Raw genomic sequence first — 24,760 nt, 5'->3', positions numbered from 1 at the left:
CAGCACACCCTCCCAAACGTATGAGAGCTGTATAAAGTTCTATTATATTGACAAAATTTGGCGAGTAGCTCAAACAGACATAAAAGTTGACAATTATTGGGTCAAAACACACACATCTTTATAATGAAACATTGTAACACACCTAATGTCTTTAGATGTCTCATTGACAACCATACCACATCTCCTCATTTTTCTATCAATCTGAAAAAAAGACGCCAACAAAAACATTGTGATTTTGACAATGATGCAAGCAAAACATTTTTTTGTCGTTGATCATGCATACCGTATATAGTTTTAACTTTTAGTAAATATAAATATAAAAAAATTAAAAAATAAAGAAACAACACCGTAAAATGTCCTTGTTTCCGAATGGCAATTCAGGACAGGACAAGTTATGATATCTATATTTGGAAGAAATAATTCTTGAAAGGTCTTCGTAGTCAGTTATCGAATGACCTTGACATCACTTTACGGATTAATTCGAAAAAGGTACTTATCGGATATACAAGACTTTTAAAATGCATTTACCCTACATTAATAAATGCAATAGTTTTTCATAATCACATTAAGTTTTAAATTAAAAGTAAAAAAACTGCAGTCAACTTCATTACAATGAACTCTCATCACCATTCTTCACTATGTCTTTCCATTGGTTTTGGTTTTATCTTTTGATTCATACGTTTTGTTGTTTTCTCTGTTCGTCCTTTTTTACCTCTGAAAAAGACAAAATAAAAATTATTTTCAGAAATTATTCGAGTTGAAATATTTCATTTGTAAAGGACTGTTTATTTGATGAAGTAATTAGAATCCAATAAATCTATCCACAAACAAGAATAGGGGTGAGGTCTGGTATTTAGACAGGGTAAGCGTTTCCTGATATTTCTATTGGTATTTATACATGATACCTTCTATAATATGTAAGAAATTGTGAGAGGAACTTTTAAATTCATTGCTGTAATGAATTTCCTTAAAAATGATTTATTTTGAATTGAGATACACATATATTTTAACATCGAATTATAAAAACTTACGTTCCTATAATCCACCGGCAACAACAGCACCATGTCAAAGTAACTGCTAAAGATGCTAAGGCTACAACAGGTATGGCCCATGTTTTTACTACAAATAAGATGTCTTATGACAGACCATTATATTGATGAAATGATTTGAACTAAGATTTTTTTTTATGTTGTTTCTTTAGAAATAATAACCTTATTGAATAGTGAAAATTATCATTAAATAGATATGGGAAGTATCATGGACATATTGTAGGATTATCAAGATTCATCGGTTCTTTCAAATGTACTTTTAATTTGTCATTCAACAGATATAATAAGATGAGGTATGCGTGCCAATAGATTGCTTGCCGATGAGACAACTCTCCATCCAAGTCACAGTTTATAAAATGCAAACCATTATAGGTTCTAATAGTTATCAAAGGTACCAGGATTATAATTTTGTACGCCAGACGCGCGTTTCGTCTACATAAGACTCATCAGTGACGCTCATATCAAAATATTTATAAAGCTAAACACGGAACCTTGGCTCATATGTACACGAAACAGCAAGCTATAAAGGGCCCCAAAACATGACTAGACTAAGTGTCAAACCATTCAAATGGGAAAACCAACATTTATCATCGATACTTGCACAGACAGCATCAACAACACATTGCTAGATCTTTAAACATGTTAAAACATGTGTTAGTCTCATTGGTGTAGTTCTTTTAGAGCATACGTATACATTAGATATGTCGTCGTAAGTGAATATCTATAGTGCATAACATGAATAGGGAGTTTGAAAAAGAAATCGAAATTAGATCACCTATCGTGACAGACAAATTGTTGGTTTATCAAGCGTTTTATGCTATAAATATCAGTGTTCATGTTTGTTTTTTGTTATCAATCAAATCACTCCCCTGAAAATTCATATTAAACAATAATTTCTTTCAACATTTTTAATCTGTTGAAGTGATATGAAGACTTATTATTATCACTTTGCTGCATTTATTATTGTTTACACTGACTCTACACTTAAAACTTCATGATTTGTTAATGTAATACCACAGTTCATTGTTGTTTGTTTTTCAGTTGTCAATCACGTGATAGCTAAGTAACAATCACACTAATCTCCCAAGTACAGTATAATATTTATTTTACTTACGCTTGCTACATAGTTTGCCTTCAGAGAAGAAAACACAGTTACATTGAAACCCATCATCTTTATTATGGCAAGTCCCGTACTGACATGGTCCGCTGGCACAATCATCTTTCACTGTATAAAATCAACTTAAGTTAATTCTATTTTTGAATTGGTATTTGTCATAAGATGCGTTTTCATGAAGTCTTGCGTAAAACATTTTAACAATTTAATATATAATGCATACTTTTCCCTCTATTTACAAAACGGATTTTTAATAATTGCTATATGTATATTGGTTTTTACACTGTATTATCATTTTCTTCTTATATGTTTACTTTTACCAATAATTAATTAAGTAATTCTTATTTTTGTTCGATAACATTTCGTCTCCCTCCAGGTAAATTTATATGGCTTGTTTGTAGTTTGTAAGACTATCCTTTGCCTGAAAATCTCTGATCTCTCATGTTTATAACCTCCTTCATATATGATAAATTTAAGTGGTTGTGCTTCTCATATGTCATGAAGCACGTTACAAGCAACTATCGGTCTATCAATCATGTGTTTACAATTAGATAAACAATACAACATGCAATCCTTGTAGTAAAAATATATACTGTGATAAGTTAGTAAAATATTTTAGGACGAATATGGTATTTAAGACTATTTATAACATGATACTACATATAGAGCTGTGTTAGTTATAAATAATAATGATAACACAAAGATGATAATTCAACTTTCAATTGTTTGATTGCGTTTAAATTTATCAATTTTCATTGATTTATTCTTTTACAGCTTTTTTCCTTATCCATGTACTTTAGATAAATTTTACATTTTTTGCTTGCTTGCTTTACTTGTATAACTGTTTGCTCAAGCATTTTAATAACGTTTTACAATTGCAATCAATAAATAAGTTGAGCTTCAGCTTTTAATGCTATTGGATGCTTGTGTAAACATTTATACCAACAAAGCAAACAAGCCAAGCAAACCTACTATAAACTACATGTACATGCATTAGGAAAATAGCTGTAAATTCGCCTTTGAGTTCGCTATTTTTGTTATACTTGAATTGCGTCACTAATTAATAAACTGTTGTCACAAAGAAAAAGACGATCTGAAGGAAAGCGAGATTGCTACTTAATCCAAAGACGTTGGACAACCATTAAGTACATAACAAGGCCTCGAAATAGTCGTCAAACTGATATGCACTGATAGTTGTAACTTTTTAGAAAAAAAACTATCGATCTAAAAAATATATTACAAGTAGTTTCTACCAAATAGACTGAAACTCATCAACTTTTATGCCGACGTCGCTATATAAGCAATACATTTTTTATACCTATGTCTTGCGGTCAACTACTTTCATCGCTCACCGGCAACAATTACCTTTCCCTGTAGCAGTTAACTTTATGCTGGAGTGTGTAGTTGACAAAATGTTGATCGCTGATGTTTTTATTGCTGTCGTCACTTTTGCTAAAATAAAAATAAATAAACTCACATACGAGTAAACACCAGATTCAGACAAAACATTGTTTGATAGTATTAAATCACAGTACGTGCTCATGAGACCGAGTAAAATCAGGAAAGTCAAAAGTTGTTTTCTTTCTTTTTGTGTAACAGTTGATATTTCTAGTTTATAGAGAAAAAAAACCACTCAAATAAATCAATTATGATACATTATGCACGTTACATATCATGCCCTAGCTTGGAATATAAGATAAGGTCCAATTGTGAGTGAGCTGTCGTATCTAAAGTAGCATTGTGAAGGCTCCCGAGATCCAAAACAGTCATAACGTCTAAATCTACTAGTCATTGCGCCACAATAGCCTTACTATTAAAAAATTTCGATAAGAATATTTTAAAATAAAGGACTACTCCTGTTTTGGTGCATTCATTATGATATTGCTGAAAGTGGTATAACAAAAGAAGAACAAAATCTTGCATTCCAAGATATTTGTTCCACCCTGGCAAAAATGCTTGCTAATCTTAATGGTCTGTCAGAGGTCAAATTTCAAATTTTGTTACTGAAATTTCTTTAAAAGGAAATTTCAAGATCAATATTTTATCCAGAAATTATGATCTAAGATTTTTAATAAATCGTGAGCTTTAGATGATTTCTCCACCCAAACATAGAAATTCCCTTCTAAGCCCTTGTTCATATTTATGCCAAAGGTTCTCACGACGAGAAAACCCTCTAGCAGCACATGTTCAATGAACATTTTCCAAAAGAAAGCCGTATTTAAGAATAAAAAAAACCTTAAAACTGTTGAACTCTGTAATATATACAAATACTCTTCTCATTCTTTGTTAAAACAAAACTCCTACCTTCTCTTACAAAGACATTTAAGGAATGACTGTAATATTTTTTCTGTCTATGAAGAAATAACATAAAAAATTTGATGCACACTAAATAACGCGCGTAGCGGGTTATTTAACAGTGTGCACCACAATTTTTATAATTTAATTCTAAATTCCATCTTAAACCGTAGAAAACCTTGAAAAAACGTTGATGACGTCACGGTCACATGACTAAATTATGTCTATGGTCTGATAACAAAATAACGTCAGCCAACCAGAAGACGCGTTACATCCAAAATTAAATTATTTGTTATGTTTATGAAAAATGTATCAAACAAAGCGCCCATTACTACTAACATTTTCATGTTTTTAGTCTAAACTCATCAACGGATAATATTAAGTACACAATTATCAACTTTCAGTAGGTTTATCATAGTAATGAACAGTGAAAAAATACGTGAAATTTAATGTTTTTATTATATTCACGGACTTGTTTATTTTCTGTATTTGAATTGCGTTTAAAAATATTCTAGACAGTAGTAATATATTTTTTTTTAATTACAAAAGGGTGGATGATAAGTTAATACTTCTGGATCTCTATAGCATCACTACATATCTTAAAAGTTGAAACCTTTGCTTTTGATTGACTTTAATTCTACTGAATGTATTTAGTTAAAAAATTAAATCAATGTTAAAACCTCTTCATATTCTTTTTTTCAAGTCGTTTCCAAATATGATTTACACTAAAAAAAAATTGTACGTAACAAATTCAAAATTTTCCTTGAATTTTACTTACTTATCTAAGAAAAGCTGCAACCGTTGTAGCAGAACATAATATTGTAAATCCCCAATGCAATATTGACCTTAAATACATTGGGCTAAATATTTAGATCCGTTTGGTCATTTAGTTCCTGTAGTTTGTAGATATTCATACAACCTTATCTTTCAATTCTTTGTGTTTGGTCGTTACTGATGAAGTTAGATCCAGAAAAAAATACTTCAGTTTTCTAAAAGTGATTTTGTTTTATTATAGCATTGTAAGGTCTCGGAGTATACACTGATTGTACGATTTAATCAGTTAAATGGTTCATATTCCTGTGTTTAAATTGCAACACTTACAATCACAACAAGATCCGCCGAAGCCATGAGGACATATGCACTGGTTTTTATTCATAATAAATGTTCCTCCTCTTTGACATTTCCCACAGGATTTATATTCTGTTGCATTTGCCTCCCACCAACTGAATGGAATGTTACAACCGTTTAAGCATCCTTTCAGTGAATAATATATAGAAGCATCACAGCATATATACTTCTGTCTTTCCCGTACTCCTCTTCCACATGTAGCATTACAAGAACGCCATGGCGCCCATTCTTCAACTTTACAATATTGGCTCCCTGTTCCACATGCCTTACACAACTCAAACACAGAGTAACAGAAAATATAAATGCAAGAGCAAATGCGTATAATGTTTTTCATGTTACTCTGTTATTTTCAGATGTTGATTTGACTGTTAATTGCCTCCACCAACTTGATTTAAAATGAAAAAGTAATATATTATATATATTTTTTTTAATAAACCTATTTTTGACATATCGGCTTTTACGTTTTGCAGTCAAATATAATGAAAATTCATTAAAGTAACGATTTCCTATTGGAATTCCGTGGTACATCGGTGTTATGTGTACAATAAGTTAACAGACACATTTTTCGAATTTCAATGTTCTAATTAAGTTTTTGGACATGTCTTTTCTTTTGACGAAACAGATATGTTATTGTTTAAGATAGAAAACAAATCATATAGTCAAGTCCAAATTGACAACACTATAAAAGGTACAAGAAAATAATTGTACTGGATAATATGTCATTGCATTTGTAAATGTCATCAATGTCAAATGTTTAATAACGAAATTTACAGGCACTGCGTTTTTTTACCCAATAGAGGGAAAAGGATTACAGTAGACTATTGAAATTCAAAAACTTTACACCCGGGTTCCTTAGGCTTTACTTTTCCATTACCCCGGCCAGATCTTTGTTTGCTAGAACTCTTTTCTTCTGTCTTATACTTAAAAGACTAAAGATATCGGATACACAAGATTTTAACCGTATCCTCGTAAGATAGAATTTTCTAACCTTGATGCTCGCTGAAAGTCATATTTAATGTAACGAATTAAACTTATAAACTACATAGCATTAAAGAGAAACCAGAAAGACCATACATATCATGTGTACTATTTTACTCAATTATTGCATACTTAAACGCTATTTGTTGACGTTTTTGTGTTCGTTTTAGGTAATATGGTGTATCCCATTCAGTTTTAGGTTGAGTGATTAATGAAATGTCGGATCTTTATTTCAATGCAAGAACTACTATATGAAGAAATGAACCCCATAACTAAAAGGAATATTGCAGTCAAAAAAAATAACGGCCTAAAAAATGGAAGTGATTTTTTTCCATGGCGTTGTCAGTTTATTTTGAACTTATGAGTTTAATCATTTCTTTGGTTTCAATTGCCTCTCTTTGGTAATTTATTTATACAGCTTAGTAAATTAATAAAAACATAAGAAAATTAATGTTCTCTTCTACAATAATTCTTGAATTCAGTACAATAACATTAAATATAAATTGAGACCAGTTTTAATTATTCTCTACAAACAGATGCCGAAACCCATGTATTGTAAGCATTGAAACCGGCTATTTGAAAATAAACGAAAGATTTTATATGCCCCTATCCATCCCCATTAGGAAATCTGGGAAAACCACTGAAGACGTCATAAAAGAAATGACGCAAAAGGTAAGTGGGTCTAAGCCTCTAGGTTGTAATTTTGATTTTACGCATGGCCATTCTAATTAATTTCATATATATGTGTGAACACAAATATCAATATCGTATGTTTTTTTTTATATATATATGTGCTAGCGCGTGTTACGTATACAATCATACATAAAATTAGTTCAAAAATAGTCAGCTAATAAGTACTCCCCTTTGGCCAAAGAGAATGATTTAGTATTAAAGAATATCGGTTTTATTGTCTAAAATTTGTCATCACCGCATGATATCTGTTTTTTTACAAATTGAAAAAAATAATGTTTGTCAACTTTTTATTAACAGCTGATTTTCCCCTAAAGTGTCATCAGGTATTTATTGACAAGGGAGGTTACACCTTATGTTAAAAGTTATAATATGATTTAATTTTTAATACCACTTAATATTGTTTTTCACAAGATTCCTGCAGTTTATACGACAGTGTTGCAATTAATTTATGTCTCCCAGGTAAGTTTATGTTATATATCGGACAGTTTATGAATAGTTGCCATCTTCTTTTCAAGGGGTTCGATAACATTAAAATTACAAATTAAAGTACGGGTATTCTTCACAAATCTGTAACGTGTTGAAACCACTGAAAAAGATACACTAACAATGTTTATGTATATATATATATATATATATATATATATCAATATCCCTACTGGCTAAAACGTATAGTCTTATAAACACATATTCTCCTCCGATTGACCGTTTCAATTTACAAAATTTATATTCTTAAACATTGGCATTTTGCTTTTAAAACTGGTTTCCTTTCATGATATCTGTTCAACTAAATACCAATACATACACATTACAAGGTGCATAAGACATTTAATGTTTCATTATTGATGTTAAGCGATTTGGGGCAACTTTTTGGAATTTTGGGTCATCAATGCTATTCAACTTTGTACTTGTTTGGCTGTCTATTTATTTTGATCTGAGCGTCAATGATGAATCTTACGTAGACGAGACGGACGTTTTGGCGTATTTTAAATAATAGGCCTATTACCTTTGATACCGGTAGCTATCAACACTCCTGGCAATAAAATGATGGGTTCTTGTTTTTATTATTGGCAGAGGAAGCCAGTATATCGACTCTCGGTAGAAAAAAAATTGTCAATACATGTACAAGAGTCACTTGATATCGAAGTTGAACGCATCTACTATGAAAGAGGTTCGAACTAAAAACTTCACTTTTTACAGAAGTGTGATCACAGTGTTTGTAGATTGATCATTAACTACTTGTCCAGTTATGCAGTTAACTTAGATTCTACTGGCTGCAAGGCAATCTGCTAAATAACAATTGTCGCCGAATTCTACCAAATTAAATTGCACACACAAAGAAAAGCGTCTTGCATAGCATGTGCCTGTAGCAAAACATCAATCGCGTTATAACCTATTGACGTCAAATCGTGTGTGTTATATCAAAAGAAATACAAAAAAGTGAAGTGTAGTGTAGTGGCCTAGATGCGACGACAGGTTACCCTTTAATCCGTAATCCTTTTTTCTCTAACATAAAAAGCTGATGCCTTAGAAGGCTCCGTGATGCTTTCAGATACCAGTGCCTGTGATGAAACGCTTTAAATTGATGACATTAAAAATGTCATCTCAAATAAAAAATTGAGCATCACAATAGGTTGCACTATGTAAGTACAGCTGTTTCTCAAACCACGTCTCTTTTGGGGAGATTTAGAATATTCATAGAAAATAATTTTGTTTACATACTGGTTCCCATTTATGCTCTCTGTGTTCCATCTCATAGAGACATAACTTGGGAATGTTACCAGTAAATATACATGTGCATATTGTTTACATTGAAATCTGTGGTAACCCTTCATTCGAGGTAGGGGTAGATAGGAAATTTAGTATTAGTTTAAACTCTGAAAAGTTCAGGGCATATAAACGTTGAAAATATGCCGCACAGCCCTATATTCAAAACTTCATAGTAAAAGTGGTACAGGTTTTAGCCGTAAAAGGAGTTCCTATAGGAAATTGCATTGTCAATATTTACAGAAATGCAACCTTTATATCCATTCGAAAATCTATTTCTCGCGTGTTGTTAAAGTAGTAAAAGTTATCTATGGGCTTGTGAAATAGTTTTGACTTCGCAAACTTCACTTCAAATAGACAATAGGCCACAATCAGAGAAGGCATATAAGGCACTATCATTTAAATCGTACGGTAGAAGATAGAAGAATATCGTGCTGAACGTGATACAGCGGTGGCATCTACTTATCTGGTGATTTAATACTCTTTGTTGGCTATCTGTATATATCTTTTTGAACGATCTGCAATGAGATCACAAATAACATGCATCGTCTGCTTTGGCATATCCATTTGAAAACAGGCTTACAAACAACGGTATATTGCTGGGTCTTCCAAGTGCTCCACGAAACCTCTTTCTAAATTATTAACATCTATTTTATCAGCAATCAAAGACGGGCTTCAAAGTTATTGTGAAACTGCCTATTCTAGAGGTGGCGTGAATCAGATGTGGATACTTAAAAATTCAAAAGATCTTTTAGAGTACATACAATCTAACTCTCTTTCATCTTGTAACAGTATTAAAACATTTGACTTTTCTACCCTGTACACAAGTATTCCACATTCCAAACTAAAAGACAAATTGAAAGAGTTGATATTACTTTGCTTCATAAAAAAGAATGGCCAACGTAGATACAAGTATCTTGTCTTAGGGAGGGATAAATCCTACTTTGTAAAGAATCACTCTGATTCAAACAAAATATTCTCTGAAACTGATATTATCAAGATGCTTGATTTCTTGATTGACAACATATTTGTTACGTTCGGAGGACGTGTTTTTCAACAGACTGTCGGCATTCCAATGGGAACAAACTGTACCCCTCTACTCGCCGACTTGTTTCTTTATTATTATGAGGCTGACTTCATGCAGGAACTTCTTAGGAAGAAAGATAAGAAGTTAGCAATATCCTTTAACTCTACTTTCCGCTATATAGATGATGTTCTTTCACTAAACAATTCAAAATTTGGTGACTATGTGGAACGCATCTATCCAATCGAACTAGAGATAAAGGATACTACAGATACAGTTAAGTCGGCTTCAAATCTTGACTTACATCTAGAAATTGACAATGAGGGTCGGTTGAAAACAAAACTTTACGACAAAAGAGATGATTTCAGCTTTCCAATTGTGAACTTTCCATTTCTAAGTAGCAACATTCCAGCAGCACCTGCATACGGGGTATATATCTCCCAATTGATACGATATTCCCGTGCTTGCATTTCCTATCATGATTTTCTTGATAGAGGTTTGCTGCTCACAAGGAAGCTATTAAACCAAGAGTTCCAAATGGTGAAGTTGAAATCATCCCTTCGTAAATTTTACGGACGCCATCACGAGTTGGTTGACCGTTATGGAATAACCGTTTCACAAATGATATCGGATATGTTCCTTACGTCGTAACTACAATCCCCTTCCCTTTCATGAATATGACCTACCGAATTAGACTATTTACCGGATTTGTAATCACTTAAGCAACACGACGGGTGCCACATGTGGAGCAGGATCTGCTTACCCTTCCGGAGCACCTGAGATCACCCCTAGTTTTTGGTGGGGTTCGTGTTGTTTATTCTTTAGTTTTCTATGTTGTGTCGTGTGTACTATTGTTTTTCTGTTTGTCTTTTTTATTTTTAGCCATGGCGTTGTCAGTTTGTTTTAGATTTATGAGTTTGACTGTCCCTTTGGTATCTTTCGTCCCCCTTTTTCTAAAACAAGTTTTTTCAATGTCTTTAATAAAAATCCAATAATCACTGTTATACTGAATATGTTGATATACCAGTCACTTGAAATCATCATAATTTTTGTTTTCAAATATAGTCTAGTAGTAATACCAGAAAAGTGATTGTTATGACAGAAGTATTTTTAGGAAATTGAATGTTGAACCTAAATCATGCTCCTAGAATATAAGGAATAAAAAATAATATTACAAAAAAAAGGCCAAAAAAGTCACTTACCTCGTTTGGTAAAATAACAATTTCTAAGTCACTAGTTATATCAAAATGTAATCATCTGTTCCTGTCCATCCCAGGTCCAGATGATGATATGATACGTCACCTTAATAGTTAAATGTATTCATTCATTTGAGATGATAAGGCCGACAAGATAAAGCGGGATCTTTTTTGTCACAAATACTATAGAGGGGGCCTAAAAATGATAAATTTGAGTAATTTTATACACAGGTTAAACTTACATGTGTTAGAAGATTGTTTAAGTCAAGATATAAATGGATTCAATAATTTACATCCGCACAAAATATTAATTTTACAGATTTGGCTTGTTTTGGAATCTTTAAAAAATAAAAAATAAAATTATTTTGGATGAAATAGTTCATGCCTGAAAAATTAAGTTAACACTCAGACGTCCTTTTAATTTTCGGAAAAGTCATTCCGACATCTATATTGCATAACGAAGATATTAAAATTGATAACGTTAGCATTTACTATGAAAATTGGGTACACCATGGGGTATTAACTGTACATGATCTGTAAGATGAACATGGAAATATATTAACAAATGAAAATTTTGAAATACTGTATAATTTCAAAACAATGTTTCTACAGTTAAATTGACTTGTATAAGCATACAAAAAAATAGCTACAAGCCATTGGAGTCGACACAGAAAGAGAGATTGATTATCAGACAATTATACCTTTTAATTTTGATAATTTCTTCAAGTCCAAAAAGGGTTCAAAGGACATGTATACTATTTTAAATCAAGTATTATACATATAGATTTTATAGCAGGAAAAAATGGAAAGGTATTCATAATAAAGTTGAAGAAAATTGGGGGAAAAATACACTTGTGTGTTACCAAGGTTTAAACAAATAGTAGGTTATGTTGGTTTCAATATAGAATTATTCATTATTTCTTGGGGATAAACGCTCTACTCTTTAAAATGAACCTTATTAGTTGTAACTTGTGAACATTTTTAATGATTTAATTATTATGTTTGCAATATTTGTCTTTTTCTTTTCACTGTGCTGCAATAGGATAACATTTTACTCGTATAAGACTGCTCAGACATAGCTATTTTAAAGAAGGCTGGTATGATAAATTTTGTTATCAAATCTAGTCTAACAAAGTAAGTGCGGTTGCAAGACATTTGTTGTCATTTTCCTCTTGTAACAGCATGCATTTATCGATTAAAGACTGAGATTCCTGGTCCACACGGCGTAATCTAGTATAGTGAATTTCTTGCTACTTATTACCAAAAACATTGTCAGGTTATTGATACTAGAAAATTATTGTTATGACAGAAGAGTTTTTTTTTTTTATGAAACTTGAAAACGTTTAAGGTGGTACCAAACACATCGACTACAATTAATTTGGGTCGTTTAGTTTTTATAAATTTTTGACAAAATACGTACTTTGATCCTTTGACAAATATATAAATTTAAAAAAAAACCTTTAATCACGTACTTTATCCAAAAAAATCATTGCAAATATTGCAGGTTGACAATAAACTTTTTTTCCTTAAGAATAGAACGTGATTTTAAAACGTTCAGCTGATTTTTACTCCTGTGGTTTTTTATGAAACACCTTTTTTTGGTTATCAATTTTTTAATTACATGATCCGGGGATTGGAGCACCCCCCCCTTTTACGATCAATGAAATTAAAAGTACAGTTAGAACTTTCTATATCCTGCGTATATGTTTCATAAGAATTCGTACTTTTGTTTTGCTGATAACAATCAAGGGGCATTTTGTAACATTCATAACTGCAGGTGCTTTACATAACATGCAACTCCAAATCATTGCATTGAAAAACAAACAGAAAGCATGATATCACTCTTTAATTCATGGTTGTAGATTATTATCGATAACTATAATTTTAAGAAAAGATGTTTCCTTTTGCATTTTTATAGGGTTTCAAAAGGAGTGACCGTTCGCACCTCTTTATTATATCTAATTATTGCATGAACATTTAATCCTATTTATAATTTCATTTTTAATTTGAATAAAAGGATAAATAACAAATGTTTAAGACAGTCCAATTAACAAAAAGTATAAAATGATACAGATAACGTATTGGATTGACAAAGTATTGAAAGCACATGAAAAAGAACAGAGATCTTTGGTAAATACTAGTTTTCGGAGATAAAATTATCACAGAGACGATCCAGGGGCGGAGATGGCGTATAACCCCTACATTTTGGTAGCCAAAACATTAAAAATATTTTTTTTTACAATATATGTTATCACAGTCATTCAAAACAGAAACTATATAAACTTAGTTTTTGCGTAGAATTGTTTCCTTTATTTCAGACTAGAACGGACTTGACAGTGTAACGGTGGAGAATACAAACTTAATTCAAATATGAGATGATTTTTTTTATAAAAAGAACTAGTATTCAGACTGCTAGTCAAAAATGGCTGGTGCTGATTTTTTTATGGATATCACATCACGATAGTTTGCTGTTTTGACATTTAAGTTCAGTTTCCTACTTATGTATGCTGTAAAGAAGGAATGTATATATAAATCGATAAAATCATTATACTTTGACAGAATTCGAATGGATTATGTCAAGACTTCAAATACTTAACATGCATTAAGTTCTCTAACACTAATGTGTTAATGCCGTTGAAAAATCTTAACTTTTGAGAAAAGGCCTAGATACACAAGATACAATTTTTTTTTAAATAATAGTATTTGTATGTGTGACTACGAGCTCCCATCACCACCTGTCATATCGTGGTTGCCTTTCCATTGGTTTAGGTTTCATCTTTTCTTTCATAGGTTGAATTTTTGTCTGTTCCTCGTCCCTGTTACAACTGAAAATAGGGAAAACGTACATGTATTGTATTTGAGTATACACATAGTTAGCAGGTTTCCTGTCTTCCACAAGCTGTAGGTCTAAAAATGCAACAATAAATAATAGTTTTTCTCCTTTTCCTAATATTTCACCCAAAATAACCTTTTCCGTAAATTATATCAATGTATAGTTTTAGTATGTTGTTAGTACAAGTCTATACTTTAATTTGCACTAAAAAAAAGAGTGTGTTGCAATAAGTTAGAGGTTGTGTGATTTTAGAGCTAAATTGACTAGGCTAGTTATATATACGTACGAAATACAAATGTTTCACAAAATATACGACTATCTCTTACATGCAATACATAAAGGCAATAGTATTATACTGCTGTTCAATAGTCATACATCGATTTAACTGAAACAAACCAAAGCTAAGGGGAAAAATTTCAACTGCACGAGCAAGAAATTTTTCAGTTTCAAATTAATAAAAGACAATTTACTTCAACGTCGAAAATAATCCGCTTAGAATTGTAACGTTCATGTCGATAGACAATTTCATATTTGTCATAACCTGAATGAATAAATAAAATAGATACAAGAAATAGATTAAGTATACACGACTATTAAAACTGTCTTTACTTTCCCCTTTTTTCAGAAATGTAATGAAATATAAATAAACAAATTATCTGTATCTACATGGAATAATCCACACTTACATTCCCATAATCCACTTCCAACAACAGCAACAAATTAGAAGAACTGCTAAAGATGATAAGGCTGTACCAGCTATAGCCCATGATGGTACTACAAATATAATCATATTTTTTCATTGTGAATGTCTAAACAAGGAAGCATTCATATTTTATTTAAAAATGTTTTAAATAGCTTTCATATTTTCCTGTATCTAACGTAGATTAAATGTTTACCACCATCTCGAATTGTTAAAAAGATATGAAAATACTGAACTTCTAGGCAAATTCAAATAAAAATTTTGTGAAAGACAATACAAAGTGACAAAAACAAACGCTATTCTGAATCGCAGTACACAATCGGTCTTATTGTCTGCTTAAATCTGCAAGGTTTGAGACAGATTTTCAATTACAGTGCAGAACGTTTCATTCAAAGTTTTCAACTTAGCCTTATAAGGATATGATTTAAATTTTATAAGGAACTGGTAATGGAATTTTTTTCCCTTGTGGTACGAAAACAAGTGCTGTGACACAATTTTACTTTCAAACTAAGTATCTTCACATGTTTCATTCATAAATTCCGTCTCATAGAATTCCTCTATTCTCCAAAAATGTCATGGACATTTAAAGAAATATATAACGAAGGTCCAACTTATAAATCTATAAAAAAAAAAGTAATTCGCCTTATTCTAGCGATATTGGTATATCCTAGAGGTTCACTCGTAGTTAAATAAATTTTTGATAATTGCATTTGTGCCACTCTTTGTATTCTAGTTGTTTTTATTGTTGTTTTTTTTGTGTTGATGCCGCATTGATATTCATATTCTTCAATAACAAAAAAATGATACAAGCACAGTAAAAATACTGAACTGCGAGGAAAATTCAAATAGGAAAGTCCGTAATCAAATGTTAAATTCAAAAGCTCAAACACATCAAACGAATGGATAACAACTGTCATTATACGGACTTGTAACATGCATTTTTTTATGAAGAAAATGGTGGATTAAACCTGGTTTTATAGCTAGCTAAACCTTTTATTTGTATATAACTTCCATCATATTGACAACAATGTGTAAAAAAATCACACAAACATAATAGGTAAAAAGTCAAAAATAGTGGTACAGCAGTCAACAATGGGTTATAATCTTAATCACTATAAAAACAAACAAATATTTAACAAATTAGCACAAAATCACATATAGACAACTCATATAAGTAAAAATAAAAGACAATATTACACAAATTTTCCATTTACAATAACGGGATGTAAGTCTTTAAGTATAGTCACGTCATATGTACCAAAAGGCATACGAACAAAACACCATAGCACAAACGAAAGATATTTGTTCTCAGATATCTGAATAAACAACCAAACATTACTGTCTACATGAATCAGTAGAAAACTCGAACTTTCAAACATAGTATAACTTTTTGACAATTGTTAAAATTTCAAATTTTATGAAGTAGTGCACACCTTTCATGGCTGATCTATTAGTCTGTCAAGTCCCTTGTTGTGAGATACATGTACTTAGCATCAACGCAAGTTTCCTTTAATTTATTTTTTAGCATTCTACTTACGTTTGTTGCACATTTTGCCTTTGAAAAAGAAGACACAATCACAATAAAAATCATCAACTTTATCATGGCATGTCCCGTACTGACATGGAACGTTGGCACAGTCATCTTTGTCTGTTTCAAATATATATATATTACTACAAAATCTCAAATTTATTTAAAAAAAGTGTCTATGATATTTCTTATTATTTTCTCGTAGTTGCAGTCTAAAGTTAGTGTTTACAATGAAGATCTACAGTTTTCTGTACCTCTGTATTTGTTCTGTTTGCACTTAATATAAGACTATTTATCATATGCGTCATTGTCATTTTATTTATAATTGAGATAGCGGTAGAGATGGTGATGTGAAAAATTTTCAGCATGTTTCGTAAATAATCTGATGACAAAAGTGCATCTTTACGTTAAATGTAAATTAAGAAAATTTACCATATAAATGTATATAGAAATTATTGTACACAGATGTTTTGTACTTATTGTAATAACGATCAATTTAAACCAAAACCGACAACTTAGCATATAAAGTTTCGATAATAAAAAAAAAATGATATTTGGATTATTAATCCGAAAGTATTTTGTTAATCACCACTGTACGTATATATCTTGGATATATATTTATTATAATTAAAAACCAATTGTCTTAAAGATAAAAACTTCCATTCATTGTCTACGCACCCTTTCAACTAAAATTATTAAGTTACGACATGTCGCAACTAACAATTTAGTCAAAATAATTTGTCGATATCTTAAACGGTTTCTGGAAATGAGTGGAAATAGGCCTAATTCAAAAATTAGAATATGACCTTGACCTTTGACATTGACCTAATTTTCATTTTTTTGGACCAAGGACCTCTAATCAAAAGATCCTAGGTCTCTATCACTTATGGTGTTCCAGTTTAAAATACATTTCAAAATTTCAAATACAAAAGGGGAAATAACTCTCATATGGAGCGTTCATATTGCTTCGATCGAAATTGGACAAATCATGCGAAGGATATAACGAGCAATTTTATAAAATAAATTTGTCGTAATCTTTTACGGGTGCGAAGGAGTCGTGGACACAAGGATAACAGTGTTTTGGGAGATAACTCCTACAAAGAAAAGTATTCGGTTATGCAGGGTAAATTTCAAAAGCGCATAAACTGTTGGATATTATATACCAAATATCTAAGCGACATAGTGCGAAAGAAATATTTATCGCGAGAACAAAATTAGGCGGATGATAAAAAAATAATCAGAAGAAAAACAATAGGTCTTTCCACAGAAAATTGGAAAGACCTAATAATATATCTATCTTGTACATACAGTATCCATATTTTAAGATATATTGTCAACTTTGCTTTTAAATGAATAGCATTTAAGATTGTAAATATAACTTTTATGTGTCTCAATTTATATTATCATGTTAATTGGACATACCTTTGTCACAGTTTTTCCCTTCGTACCCAGGAGTACAAAGACAAATGTAATGATAATCTGCTGGTATACATGTTCCATGTTGACAAGGATTTCCTATGCAGCTTGACAAGTCAGTCCCTGTACAAGTAATTAAGAGATAACAATATGTTTTCTACGTATTACTTCGAATCAATATTAACAATTAAAACGACAAGAGTTTATTATGACTAGTACACTAGTTTTATCATCCCGGAGCACCTGATATTACCTAAGGATTTTGAAAGAGCTCTTGTTACTTAGTCTATAGTTTTCCATGTTGTATTTTCTAGTCAGTCTCTTTCATTTTTCGTGTGCGAGTCATTTTATGTCTTACACGTGACCTCCTTGTTTTCTAATAAACTCATTATAGATTTTTATATTTACGCCAGACGCGCGTTTCGTCTACAGACTCATCAGTGACGCTCGAATCAAAACATGCTTAAAAGGCCAAATGTAGTATGAAGTTGAAGAGCATTGAGGACCAAACGTTCCTAAAAGTTTTGTAAAATACAGTTTAGGTAATCTATTCCTGAGGTTGAAAAGCCTTAGTTTGTCAAATCATCAAAGTTTTGTTAAAAGTTAATTTATAATTGTAAACATATCAGCGATAACTCAAGCCAACACAAAAGTGCTGACTCCTGAGCTGGTGATACCCTCGGGGAAATAAATCTCAACCAGCAGTGGTATCGACCCAGTGGTTGAAAATATACTCATTATAGATACCAAGATTAACATTTTATATTTACGCAAGACGCGCGTTACTATGACTTATTTCACAAATGAACGGAAGAAGTGTCTGACTTGTCTTCAAAATAACTTATTCGTAATTCGGAGTAGGTTTGAAATACATTGAATTAAGACATTTAATGTTTTCGATTACAGGGCTGTCACTAATGTACCGAACTCCAAGGAAAATACAAATCGGAAAGATAAAACGAGAGATCAAAAGCTGAAACACATTAAAAGAATTGGGGGAAAAATGTATTTTTCTAGGCTTGTTTGATAAAATGCTATAGGTTAAAAATGTATGTTTATCATCGTTTCTATATTTAATAAAATAAGTTTTTGTGTATCGAATCAGTCAATCAAATTGTTTAACCTTGATTCACTTTCAATTTTGACATTCCGTTCCTTTTCATAAACGAACACGCAGTATTCATGAATAACCCAACTCTACATTGTAACTAGAGGATTGAAATCAAGGTTACATAAATACGGATTTCATGAGATCAAATTATTCACTTACAAATAAATAGTTCATTACCAGTGGGTCTAAGCTTTTGTTTTGAAAAATGAATCAAAGTGACTGGTAAAATCAAATTAACATTTCCTTATTTCACTTTCATTATTAATTGAACCAAAAAAAAACTATTTGTTTTAATCTTATTTTGTAGCTTATATTCCTTCAATATTTTCAATTTTCTTCGGGATAATGAATGAAGAATTTGAATCTCTCTCCCTACCAAACATGACCTTTATTAAGTTGCATTATATTTCTATATAAGTTATCCATGTCTACATCCCTGTCGATCACATTGAAAATCCCACCAACTTGTTTATCAAATCATTATATAAAAAACAATTATGTATAGACAGCAATTACAAATAAGTAACCTTTCGGTGTCGTAGTTAACCTTAAAATGGGTTTTGTTGTTGGTTTTATCATGGTCGTTAGTAAAGTTGTCCCGGTTGTTGATTTGTGCGCAGGGGACGTTGTAGTAGTCGATGTGATTACAGAAGTAGTTGCTATAGTTGTTGGACTGGTCGAAGTAATTGCTGTGGTTGTAGTAGTTGGTTCGCTTGTTGGCGAAGTAGTTGGTTTGGTTGTTGGCGAAGTAGTTGGTATTGTTGTAGTAGTTGCTATTCGTGTAGTAGTTGGTACTGTTGTAGTAGTTGTTGTTGTAGTTGTCTTAACTGAAGAAAAAAACAACTAGAGGAAAAAGAGGGTCACTAAGACATGTCTCTTTACAAGTACGATGTATTGATAATTTTATGGGTTTTAATGTCCTCAGGTGAATATTAAATATATATTTAACACGAAATACAAAACATAACTCGTATTTTACGGCACAAATGTCACTTTTGTCCAATGCATTTGGCCTACTTCGTGAACCTCGTATGTGGTTGTCTTAAATAATTTTTAATATGTTTGGTCCTTTTAAGAACTTTGTGATTTTAGGCCGATCGTTAACAGTATCTCTGTATAAAACTATTCACAACTTGAAAAACATAGGACGAGTCCCATTTTGTTAAACATAAGACTGTTCACTTTTTGTTAAACATAAGACTGTTCACTTTTTGTTAAACATAGGACTGTTCACCACTAGTAGACGTCGGTCATTTACATACGTGTCATGTATGTTGACGTATCCGCATCTGCAGATATACAAAAACACAATTTGTGATCCCGAGCTTTAATTTTATGTACTTTCAAGAATGCAAATGGGCAACTGGTTAATTTCTAATGCAGAAATTGACAAAACAATTAGGAAATATAGGTTTTTTTTTAACATGTAACCCGACTTTTTAGATATTCCTCATAGTTTACAGGCATGATAGGAGTGAATACGGTAAAATCGTTTGTCATTGTATTAACTTGTGCTCACGTAGAACCAAATTATATTTTGACAAATAGAGTGATACTCACTACTTTTATATAACATCTAAAGACAACTCGTTTTTCTATTACCTTTTATGGTATCATCGCAAATGAACAATATTCAAAGTTCCTTACATATGTATAAGTAGTTAATTTGATTTAAGATCTTGAAATATTTTTTAGCTGGATTATTAAAGGATTGTGTACGATATTCGTGTATCTACCCTACATTGGGTTTTAAGGGCATGTAAAAGTAGTTGATACAACCGCTTAATCCCCAGTCACACTGTCACGTTTCAAGTGATACATTTTACTACGTTTTGAAAGCGTACCGAAACGGGAATATACGTAGCGAAGCGTATCGAAATGTAGTGATCCTTTGTTCAAAACGGGGCAGGCACATACAGAAAGGGGTTAGGTAGAATATGTCTGTAAGCGCTAAACCCTTCACCTTAAAGTGGGAAATGGTATAACAGTACAACATATATAAGAAAAAAATGAAATTAAACAGTTAGAAATGACCAGAATCGCCAGGTCACCACGAATCACAAATAAAATCAATATAAAGACAAAAATCACACAGTGCTGTTTTACATTTACCAGAAAGATACACAGAACCGATTTAAGCGTCCTCGCAAAGGTGGGAATAAAGTTTGTATATAGAAAGGAGTGATGAAAAAATGAAAAAAAAATATGCTTTCAAATGTACCTTCCAAAACACACATCTTACTTACAATAGTCTCTTATAATTATCTTCTTGAATAAAAGAGATTTACTGATACTGATGAATATGCTCGTTGTAAAGAGATTTAAAGTATAGAATATACATTTTTGAAATACATAAAAATAAAACGGTTTTGAAGGATTTTTCAATATTGTTGGTATTTTCATTTTTGGAGCAAGACTATTTTTGACAAAAGACAATGTAATTTTGAATTCTGATAAGTTAGTTTTAAACTATTGTATTCAGGAAAAGTATTTCATTATTGATGTAAAGATCACATAAATGAATTATTGGACTTATTTAATTTATTTGGAATATGATTATATGTTGAATGAACTTTAAAGTATTCTTTTAAATATAGTACCTGTATATTCACATCGGAGACTTTTTATGTTCTTATATTCAAGGTTACATTAACAATTTCATTACTTTTTCATTGTATTCACTTATGTCTTGTAATAATGTATGTATGCACTGTAGTTTGAACATCACAAAGATCATAAGAAAATTAAAAAAAAAAAATGTAAAACAGACTCCTCGTATTAAAGTTTCCAGATTGACTTCAATAAATTAGCCTAGTTTATACAAGTTTACCATTTTTGTCAATGTTGGGATAAAAAAATATTGCTCCTATAAAACAGTCTCACTATAATTAATTTTGTTTTTGAGTTTTGCGAGATATTTATGTCACTGCAAAGCAACTTGGTTTTCCAAATTCAAAAATGATGTTTAAAAAAAAAAATAAAAAGTTTAACTAGATATTCATTTTTCACAATTTTGTAATTAAAAAAATTCAGAGCGTTTCAATATTTTAGGTGTACATATTTGACAAAGCCGATGTCTGATTATAAGTGGCATATCAATTTCCATTTAACTTACCGTCACAGCATGTACCACCATAACCTAAAGGACATATACAACGATTCTGTGTTAAATCAAAGGTGCCACCATGCGAACAATTTCCACATTTCTTATGGTCAACTGCATTAGACTGGTACCAACTAGACGATATCGAACAACCAGTTAAGCATTCTTGCAAAGAATTATACTGTTGAGGATTACAACAGATATATTTCTCTCTCTTCTGTACTCCTCCTCCACATGCCGCATTACAAGAACCCCACGGAGCCCATTGTTCAAGTTGACAATAACCGGATGGTTCACATGCATTGCAGCAATAATAGAACATTACCGTTAACAATCGAACCAGGTTCCTCATGTTTGTATCTTCATTTGACATTTTCTGCGATTAATGCTGTTACAATTTGTTTTATAGTTCAAAGCTTATCTTCGTGGTAATTGTGTTATGATATGTAAATCGTTACTTTAAGGCTTCAAATAGTTTGACTTATTAGTTACATGTAGTTGTTAAGTTAACTGCAAACATGATAAATGTTGGATCGGTTATATGCACTGATAGATATAGGTTTCTCAGCAGGACTAATATCATTATTAATCAATGTTGTAACTACTTGTATTGTAGCGAGTTAACCCGAGAAAGGTGCAATATTTCAAATATTTATTCAGGACATCTTTTTAAAAATCAACAAATTATACAAACGAAGATTTGGTTCAAGTACCAAATGACACAGAACTTAGCAACTATTATGATAAATCTATTTACCAAAAAATCAATGTTTGCAACCATTTTGTATACGTTTTATGCATAAAAAGTAAAATAACAAAAATATCGAACTTCGATGATAATTCTAAACGAACAGACAAGTATCTCATGGCAAGAAAGCTCATTTACACCAAACAAATGGATAACAATCGTTATATTCCTGACTTGGTAGCTGACATGATTTAAAAAATATAATTTGGCTTACTTTTTGTCGCCAAATTTGTTCAGTGTGGATGGAAGTGTTATTATGCTCTCCGGTAGTTGATATTTTCTTTCAATTATGTAAGGATATTTTATAAGCACTTGAGCAATGGTTCAAGGAAAACACATAAAATAATTTAAACATAAGATACGTATGCATAAATAGCTCTTATTTCTGTAAATTTATATAAAGATCGTGTGTGGTAATCGTCTATACGGGTTGTAAAAGGATTAACAAGTTAACAAAATAAACATCTCCATTTTATTTATATTTTCTATTTACAATAGAATGGTATTCACAAAATAGATTTATGATAGAATGATATGCACAACAGCTTAGGGGACGACATGAAAAGCTGTATGGAGTTAGCCATTGGCTTAGGGTATGTTGATGTTATTGGACATCGCCAACAAGGGTCTTTCGCAACAGAAGATTAAAAGGCCCCAAGGGAGATGGTTCAAGTTAAAGAAATGATAATAGTACTTTTTTGCGTATGGACTGTGCTATGGGAAATTATTATATAAATACGTTTACTATGGTGGAAACTGTCAACTGAAACCATTCAAATACCTGAAATCAGTTTCTCAAAAAAACAGTGACGTACGTTAAGAAAACATATTGATGCTAATATACCCTGTGTCAAATGAAAACTTTTTTTGTCTGGGTCGGACGCGTTTTTCACCGCAACATATCGTTAAATTGCGCAAACATAATTAAACGTTGTTTCTTTGAGTCTGCAGTTAAATATTTATTTCCTCGAAATCGTTTTTTCAAGAAATTTAAAAAATAGCATGCTGTATTGTAACTTGTTATACTGTATCAAAATTTTCTGATATCAAAATAATCTTTTGATATTCTTGTCAACACCGAAGTGCTAACTACTGGGCTGGTGATACACTTGGGGACAAAACGTCCACCACCAGTGGCATCGATCCAGTTGTGTAAACAGTTATCAAAGGAACCAGAATTATAATTTAGTACGCCTGACGCGCGTTTCGTCTTCAAAAGACTCATCAGTGACGCTCAGATCAAAAACAGGAAAATTTTAAACAAATAACCATATAATTGATATTCTTGTCAACACCGAAGAGCTGACTAATCAACAACATATACGCATTTATTATTAGCCTTTATTTTTCATTTTCTTGTCGACTGGTTTGACATTAACTCCTTTTTGGGTTAATGTCTGATTATTTATCATTTGACCGGAAATTACTCGATTTTGCCTTGAACATATATAGTAATAAAATTGAGAATGGAAATGGGGAATGTGCCAAAGAGACAACAACCCGACCATAGAAAAAAACAACAGCAGAAGGTCACCAACAGGTCTTCAATGTAGCGAGAAATTCCCGCACCCGGAGGCGTCCTTCAGCTGGCCCTTAAACAAATATATACTAGTTCAGTAATAATGAACGTCATACTCATTTCCAAATTGTACACAAGAAACTAAAATTAAAATAATACAAGATCTCAACCCTCCCCCTATACCTCTAGCCAATGTAGAAAAGTAAACGCATAACAATACGCACATTAAAATTCAGTCCAAGAGATGTCCGAGTCTGATGTCAGAAGATGTAACCAAAGAAAATAAACAAAATAACAATAATACATAAATAACAACAGACTACTAGCAGTTAACTGACATGCCAGCTCCAGGCTTCAATTAAACTGACTGAAAGATTATGATTTCTTCATATGAACATCAGGCACAATCCTTCCCGTTAGGGGTTTAGTATCATACCATCATAACATATATGAGAAGAACATAACCCGTGTCATGCCAACAACTGGTTTTTGAATAAATGTGTTTAGTTTCGATGCAAAGACCCTATAAGTGAATCAATATTAACGCCAAAATATGCAATC

At 31.6% G+C, this 24,760-nt stretch overlaps 2 protein-coding genes across 2 annotated transcripts; both read right to left on the bottom strand.

Moving 5' to 3' along the window:
- Positions 1–568: 568 nt before the first annotated feature.
- On the bottom strand, positions 569–5,943 carry LOC143047224 (uncharacterized). The gene is made up of 5 exons (XM_076220229.1): positions 5,560–5,943; positions 3,529–3,615; positions 2,164–2,274; positions 1,032–1,119; positions 569–714 (listed from the first exon to the last, which is right to left on the bottom strand). Exons 1-5 carry the CDS (start codon positions 5,918–5,920, stop codon positions 624–626), a joined length of 738 nt encoding a protein of 245 aa, XP_076076344.1. The 5' UTR covers positions 5,921–5,943; the 3' UTR covers positions 569–623.
- A 5,175-nt stretch (positions 5,944–11,118) lies between these two features.
- On the bottom strand, positions 11,119–22,365 carry LOC143047217 (uncharacterized). The gene is made up of 6 exons (XM_076220222.1): positions 21,945–22,365; positions 19,357–19,656; positions 17,725–17,841; positions 16,312–16,422; positions 14,761–14,848; positions 11,119–14,066 (listed from the first exon to the last, which is right to left on the bottom strand). Exons 1-6 carry the CDS (start codon positions 22,303–22,305, stop codon positions 13,970–13,972), a joined length of 1,074 nt encoding a protein of 357 aa, XP_076076337.1. The 5' UTR covers positions 22,306–22,365; the 3' UTR covers positions 11,119–13,969.
- Between the last annotated feature and the right edge of the window lie 2,395 nt (positions 22,366–24,760).

This window comes from Mytilus galloprovincialis, chromosome 1 (genome assembly GCF_965363235.1).
Source record: "Mytilus galloprovincialis chromosome 1, xbMytGall1.hap1.1, whole genome shotgun sequence".
NCBI classification, from domain to species: domain Eukaryota; kingdom Metazoa; phylum Mollusca; class Bivalvia; order Mytilida; family Mytilidae; genus Mytilus; species Mytilus galloprovincialis.
The sequence above is the reverse complement of the archived record's forward strand: the minus strand, read 5'-3'. Positions and strand labels throughout refer to the sequence as shown.

Bases quoted from the DNA above. Each gene is read 5' to 3' on its own strand.
- LOC143047224 (XM_076220229.1), bottom strand. From the start codon at position 5,920: ATGAAAAACATTATACGCATTTGCTCTTGCATTTATATTTTCTGTTAC. The intron at 3,616-5,559 runs GTAAGTGTTGCA...TTTTTATTTTAG, and splicing joins CGGCGGATCTTGTTGTGATT to CAAAAGTGACGACAGCAATA. The intron at 715-1,031 runs GTAAGTTTTTAT...TGTCTTTTTCAG, and splicing joins TGCCGGTGGATTATAGGAAC to AGGTAAAAAAGGACGAACAG.
- LOC143047217 (XM_076220222.1), bottom strand. From the start codon at position 22,305: ATGTCAAATGAAGATACAAACATGAGGAACCTGGTTCGATTGTTAACG. The intron at 19,657-21,944 runs GTAAGTTAAATG...TTTTTTCTTCAG, and splicing joins TGGTGGTACATGCTGTGACG to TTAAGACAACTACAACAACA. The intron at 17,842-19,356 runs GTTACTTATTTG...TTACTTGTACAG, and splicing joins GTTAACTACGACACCGAAAG to GGACTGACTTGTCAAGCTGC.